Source organism: Anolis sagrei, chromosome 6 (genome assembly GCF_037176765.1).
Source record: "Anolis sagrei isolate rAnoSag1 chromosome 6, rAnoSag1.mat, whole genome shotgun sequence".
In the NCBI taxonomy this organism is placed as follows: Eukaryota; Metazoa; Chordata; class Lepidosauria; order Squamata; family Dactyloidae; genus Anolis; species Anolis sagrei.
In genome coordinates this window covers 131,006,793-131,013,606 of record NC_090026.1, presented here as the reverse complement: position 1 = coordinate 131,013,606, position 6,814 = coordinate 131,006,793, and the positions used below count along the sequence as shown (strand labels likewise).

Sequence of the window (6,814 nt, the reverse complement as noted above, 5' to 3'; positions counted from 1 at the left end):
AGTTGTAGTTGCTGGGATTTATAGTACACTTACAATCACAGAGCATTCTGAACCCAAACCTTCCACACAGAACCCCCATTAGGGCCACAGCAATGCGTGACAGGGGGCGGCTAGTGATAAATAAATAAATAGGTTCCTATGGTTATCCGCTCTGGATTTTAGTCCGAACTGAAACCCAGTGTTCATCCCAGAGATGCACAAAGCCGTGGCGTAATTTTAAAAAATTGTTTTATTATCATCACCATCCTCATCCTCATCGTCATTATTATTATTATCTCAAGACCTTGGATGTCCCCCTCCCCACCCCATATTTTTTTTTTAAAATGCATTTTTCCAAAAAGGGTTGGGTCAAGTACCAAAAGAAATACAAAATAATATTACAAAACCAAAACCGGTCGGTCAGTCGGTCGGTCAGTGGAGTCACAGCGAAGGTTTTAGAAATCACAGACGGGAACCCGGGGGGGGGGGGGGGGGAGGAAGGAAGGCGCAAGCGAAACCCACAGACGGAGACATTATTATTCCAGACGACCCAACACACACAACCCATCCATCATCATTATCATCATCATCATTAACGGTTGTTATTCTTAGGATTATTATGATTAGGGTTATGATTATTTCTCATTTATTGTTTGCTGTACAAAAAAGACACCGAAGCATGCGATGAAGTCGGGGGGGGGGGGGGCAACGGGATCGGGGGGGGGGGAGTGGAGGAAATAAAAACCCGGAACAATCGACAAAGAACGCATCGTCGTCGATGCTCTTCTTCTTCTTCTTCTTCCCTTTCTCTCTCTTTCGCGCCTTTTCTCTCTTGCTCAGGTGAGGGGCTCAGGTGAGGTTGTTCTGGAGGCAGTTCCGCTCGCCGCCCTCCTGGGGGTCCCCCTTGCCGTTGTCCATCTTGGGGGGCAGGGAGTTCTGGATGTTGAAGGACTCCTCCTCCTTCAGGCAGGACTTCAACGGGTCCGGGAGCTTGTGGGGGGCTCCGGGGTCGTCCTGAGCATCAAAGAGAAGGGTCAGCGCCCAGCAAGGACGGCAGAGAAGCTTCCCAAGGGAGACAGAGTCACACCCGAGGACCCAGGGAGTCTTTGGAGGTCCTCCAGTGCGACCCAGGAATGGGAAAACCCAGGCCCGGGGGACAGATGTGGCCCCTGGAGCTCTTTTCTCAGGCCCTCCTCTCTCTCTCACCATCCTATCTTTCCTTCCTCCTTCCTTCTCTCCCTCCTTACTTCCCTTCTTCTTTCCTCCCTCCTTCTCTCTCCCTCTTTCTCATTCCTTCCTTCTTTCCCTTTTGTTTTGCCTTCCTTCCCCCTTCCTTCCTTCCTTCCTTCCTTCCTTCCTTCCTTCCTTCCTTCCTTCCTTCCTTCCTTCCTTCCTTCCTGCTTGCCTGCCTGCCTGCCTTCCTGCCTTCCTTCCTTCCTTCCTTCCTTCCTTCCTTCCTTCCTTCCTTCCTTCCTTCCCTCTTTCTCCCCCCCTCCCTCAATTCCCTTCCACTTTTATCCTTACTTCTTTCCCTTTTATCTTTCCTTCCTTCTCTTTTTCCTTCCTCCTTCCCTTCCACCCTTTCATCCTTTCTTCCTCTCCTCCCTTTTGTCTTTCTTTCCACTTTCTCTTCCTTCCTTCCATCCTTCTCTTTCTCCCTTCCCTCCTCTTTTTTCGTTCTTCCTTTCTACTCCTTCATCCTTCGTTTCATCCTTCATTTCCTGCCCTTCCTTTTATCTTTCTCATTCTTTCCCTTTTGTTTTGCCTTCCTTCTCCCTTCCTTCCCTCTCTTCCTCCTTCCCTCCCTCAATTCCCTTCCACTCTTTTATCCTTCCTTCTTTCCCTTTTTACTTTCCTGCCCTCCCTTTTATCTTTCCTTCCTTCTCTCTTTCCTTCCTCCTTCCCTTCTACCCTTTCATCCTTCCTTCCTTCCCTCCCTTTTGTCTTTCCTGCCTTCTATCTTTCCTTCCTCCTTCCCTTTCACCCTTCCTTCCTTCCTTCCTCTCCTCCCTTTTGTCCTTCCTTCCACTTTCTCTTCTTTCCTTCCATCCTTCTCTTTCTCCCTTCCCTCCTTCTTTTTTGTTCTTCCCTTCCACTCCTTCATCCTTCCTTTCATCCTTCATTTCCTTCCCTTCCTTTTGTCTTTCCTTCCTTCTCTCTTTCCTTCCTCCTTCCCTTCCACCCTTTCATCCTTCCTTCCTCCCCTCCCTTTTGTCTTTCCTTCCTTCCATCCTTCTTCCTTCCCTCCTTCTTTTTCATTCTTCCCTTCCACTACTTCATCCTTCCTTTCATCCTTCATTTCCTTCCCTTCCTTTTGTCTTTCCTGCCTTCTCTCTTCCCTTCCTCCTTCCCTTCCTTCCTTCCATCCTTATCTTCCTCCTGTCCTTCCTTCTCATTTTCTTTCTTTCCTTCCACTCATTCATTCTTCCTTTCGTGCTTCCTTCCCTTCCTTTTGTCTTTTCTTCCTTCTCCCTTTTTTCATCCTTCCCGTCTTTCTTTCTTTTCCTCCCTTCCCTCCCTCTCTTTTTCCTTCATTCCTTCCACACTTGCATCCTTCTTTCCCTTCCTTTCTTCTTTCCTTCCTTCATCCTTCCCTTCCATCCTTCTCTTCTTCTTGTCTTTCTCTCCTTCCTTCCTTCCCTCCCTTTTGTGTTTCCTTCCTTCTCTGTTTCCTTCCTCTTTCCCTTCTTTCCATCCTTCCCCTCCTCCCTTCCTTCTCTTTTTCCGTCTTCCCTTCCTTCCCTCCCTCCCTTTTGCCTTTCCTTCCTTCTCTCTTTCCTCCCTCCTTACCTCCATCCTTCCCTCTTTCTCCTTCCATGCTTCCCTCGCTGGGCAGCCAGTCCTCTTAGCAGGGAGTGCTACCATGCAGCCCCCAAATTAGAAAGTTGGCCCACGCCTGAGCTAACCCCAGGCTGGCATCAGAAGTAGAGAGAAAACCCATCTAGGCATCTGTAGGTACTCCTAGCATGGGTATGGGCCAACTTTGGCCCTCCCTTCAGGTGTTTTGGACTTCAACTCCCACACTTCCTAACAGCCTACCAGCTGTTAGGAATTGTGGGAGTTGAAATGCAAAACACCTGGAAGGAGGACCAAAGTTGGCCCATGCCTGCCCTTTGAGCTATGACTTCAGAAGACCATGGAAACCCTTGGTGAGTCACACTCTCTCAGCCTCGAGGTGTAGCAACACAATCCCCCCCCCCCAAGCAAACCCTCCTATTGGGGGTCTCCCTCTGTGATGCTCTGTACGTGCTCTTGCATCCTCAAGCCATGCCACTCCCATCCCCCCCCCAAATAAGTGAAGACAGGCAGCGAAGGCATAGCAGCAGCCCCCCAACCCATTCCCCCCAAATCTCCCCTTCTGGCCGGAGGAGGGGGTGTTTGGTGGCACGCAGACGGACATATGCCATGGCAGACAAAGCCGGGACCTCAAGGAGCCCCGATGAGCAATGGACACAGTGGGGAAGGAACGGGGCAGGGAGATGGAGGTCGGGGGCATCGGCAAAGCAGGCTCAGAGCAACAGCTGCAAGCAAGGCGTGGGGTCCTCTCTCCTCTTAGTGAGACATGATGACTTGGGTGCCATATCTGGGGTCTATCCAACATCTTTAGCCATTGTTGGGGCTCAGCAGCAAGATGCTGGGGATGCTAGGGATTCCTCCTCAGAGGATGAGGGGAATGATGGGTTTTGCACTGAGCCTGTGTGTGATCAGGCTGAAACACAGGCTGAATTGCAGGCCGTAGATCAGAGAGAGTGGCCGGCAGCTGCAGAAGAGATAGAGAATGTTTGGGAATCCGTTTCTCTTTGGAATCAGTCTTCTGGGACTTCCGAAAATGGGGAGTTTTCCCGTGATAACAGATTAGGCCTTCGCACAGAGAGAGCAAAGGAAAGGTTGATTAGAAGTCTAGAAAGACTTCATGAGAAGCAGTCATAGAATCATAGAATCAAAGGGTTGGAAGAGACCTCATGGGCCATCCAGTCCAGCCCCATTCTGCCAAGAAGCAGGAATATTGCATTCAAATCACCCCTGACAGATGGCCATCCAGCCTCTGTTTAAAAGCTTCCAAAGAAGGAGCCTCCACCACACTCCAGGGCAGACAGTTCCACTGCTGAACAGCTCTCACAGTCAGGAAGTTCTTCCTCATGTTCAGGTGGAATCTCCTTTCTTGTAGTTTGAAGCCATTGTTTCGCATCCTAGTCTCCAGGGAAGCAGAAAACAAGCTTGCTCCCTGTTGTATGGGCTCCCTGGTTGTATGGGCAATCGAAATGCTTTCCTTTCATTTCAGGGGCCAGGAAATGCTTTGTATTGATACCAGGGAAAGTTTCGCTTCAGTCTCGTCAAAGTTGTTACGTCATGATAGTCTTGTTTCTCCAAGTGGGTTTCTAGTTTCATGTTTCAAGTTTTGCCAAGTTCCTGTTCTGTTCTTTGGATTTTCATGCTGCCTTGCTGTATGGATTCTCTACCTTGGACCTTGTGTTTTTATCTGGTGGTTTTGGGTTTGTGTCCAGAGAAGGGCCACCAAAATGAGCCCTTCTCTGGACACAAGAGGGGCTGAGGAGATGAGTGTGTTTTGCGATTTTCTGCTCTAGAGACCAGGGCACAATGGGGGACTTGAATTGTGCTTTTCCTGCATGGCAGAATGGGGTTGGACTAGATGGCCCATGTTGTCTCTTCCAACTCTATGATTATTCTATGGCTCCAAATGGAAGAAAAAGAGATTCCAGTTCAACATTAGAAAGAACTTCCTGACAGTAAGTGGAATATACTGCTGCCAAGGAGTCCAGGGTGCCTCTTTCCTTTTTGAGACTGGATGGCTATCTGTCAGGAGTGCTTTGATTGTGTTTTGAATGGGGCTGGACTGGATGGTCCATGGAGGTCCCTTACAAAGCTGATGATTGTTGGATTGACTGATTGACTCTTCATCAGGCATGGGAAACTTGGGCCATTCAGGTGTTTTGGACTTCAACTCCCTACCAGCTGTTAGGAATTGTGGGAGTTGGAGTCCAAAACATCTGGAGGGAGGGCCAAAGTTGGCCCATGACTTATCTGTTGGAAATCGCAACCTTCTACAAGCCTCCTATACTAGTTATTTGTTATGTATATAATTCAGATTGCTTGGTATGTAGTTTTCCTTAACTCTAGGTTGTGGGAGGGGCTGCAAAGCATGTGATCAGATCTGGGACTATGCAAGACTCAGACTCCATTTCAGAAACAGAGTCTCTTCTTTAGAGAAAAGACTATATTAGACTCTCAGACCAGAGAGATGCTTTGGACTTTGGACTGTTATGGAATCATAGAATTGGAAGAGACCTCGTGAGTCATCCAGTACAACCCCATTCTGCCAAGAACCAGGAAAATCACATTCAAAGCACCCCCAACAGATGGCCCTCCAGCCTCTGTTTAAAAGCCTCCAGAAAAGGCTTTAAGATTATAAAAAAGATGTCCTGTGTCATCTGCACAGAGAAACTACTTCAAATCCTATCTGTAACTGGACTGATATGCAATGCGCCTGCATGCTGAATACATGAAGTTTGTGAGTAAACCAACTATGTTATTTTAACAAAGACTACTTTATTTTTGGTCTCTTGAGAGCACGATTCAAATCAAGATGTTACAAAGGGGGAGAAGATGTATTTTTGGGCAACTGAAATAACACTTCTGAAACTCTGCTACATGTTTTTGTGCATTGGCATATCTTTGTCCCAAACAGTTCAAAGAGATATCCAGGTATATCAGTCTAACAACTGAGAAACCTAATTGCCTTGCATTAATACTTGAAGTTGACTCAAGTGAGTTTTTAACTTTTTTTCAGGAAGATAATACTTTACAAAAGGTTATGATTTCTAACAAGGTCATGCTTTTCCAAAATATTCCCATAGATTATGGATGCCATTTTCCAAAATGATCTATGGGATGCCAATGGGGTTCCTCTGCCTGGCGCTGGCCTGAGCCTGCTCTGGAGTGGATGGTGTGGGGAGACGGGGGTCGGGATTGGGGGTCAGACGCAAAGGGAGCTCAAGGCATGCAGAAGGGGAGACGTGAAGAAGACAAAGTTACCTGACAGATAATGTTATCATAGTAAGCCAATGCACGGGCATGAGGGGAGAGGTTACACGGGGTGTCACAAAATTTCCTTACATTTGGGTGGGAGCCCTCCGCAATGGTGGACAGCGAGAAGTTGTCGTTGTGCAGCTCAGACGGAGTGCGGTATCTGCCAGCCAAACAGGAAAGGAAGGAAGGAAAGAAGGAGAAAAAACCAAGGAAGGAGAGAGAGAGAGAGAGAGAAAGGAGAGTTAGAAGCCTCCAACGAAAGCAAACCTAGAATTTCCGGCATGTAAACATATACACAACTTTGTCCTTTTCAACCTCTCAGTGCCATTGCTTTGAGAAATGGTGAAGCGAGACTGCACCTGAGCATGTGTCATAAAATATCATATACGGTTTGAATGGAATTGTATGGTTGGGGTCTATATCGTCTAGAGATGCCATCCTAAGATTTTATTTATTTATTTAACTTGTATACCGCTACTCCCAATTTAGCTCAGAGCGGTTTACAGAAACAAATTAAAACAATACAGTTAGCTTTTTTAAAAAAACCACAACAATAACAATAGGCAGCGAGGACAGGCATAGCCCGGGTTGTTCACCCATCAAAAGCTTGCCGGAAAAGAAAAGTTTACAGGCTTTCCGGAAAGCAAGTAGGTCTTGGATGGTTCGGGTTTCAACCAGCAAGGCATTCCATAAATAAGGGGCTACGATCGAGAAGGCTCTGTGCCTAGTAGATGACAAAAGATAGGTCCGGATGTTAGGGACCGCAAGCAAATTTTGGTCTTCAGAC

General features: G+C 47.5%; 1 protein-coding gene across 2 annotated transcripts in view; it reads right to left on the bottom strand.

Annotated features, from left to right (window-relative positions):
• Positions 1 to 211: 211 nt before the first annotated feature.
• Positions 212 to 6,814, bottom strand: part of CSPG5 (chondroitin sulfate proteoglycan 5) — a 40,860-nt gene continuing 34,257 nt past the window's right edge. The window contains exons 4-5 of one of the 2 annotated variants that reach the window (XM_067470424.1): positions 6,034 to 6,187; positions 212 to 993 (exon numbers count right to left, since the gene is read on the bottom strand). In XM_067470424.1, coding sequence (XP_067326525.1) covers positions 829 to 993; positions 6,034 to 6,187 — 319 coding nt within the window. In that variant the 3' untranslated portion in view covers positions 212 to 828. The remainder of the gene's footprint in view (positions 994 to 6,033; positions 6,188 to 6,814) is intronic. The other variant, XM_067470425.1, reaches the window with a different exon arrangement.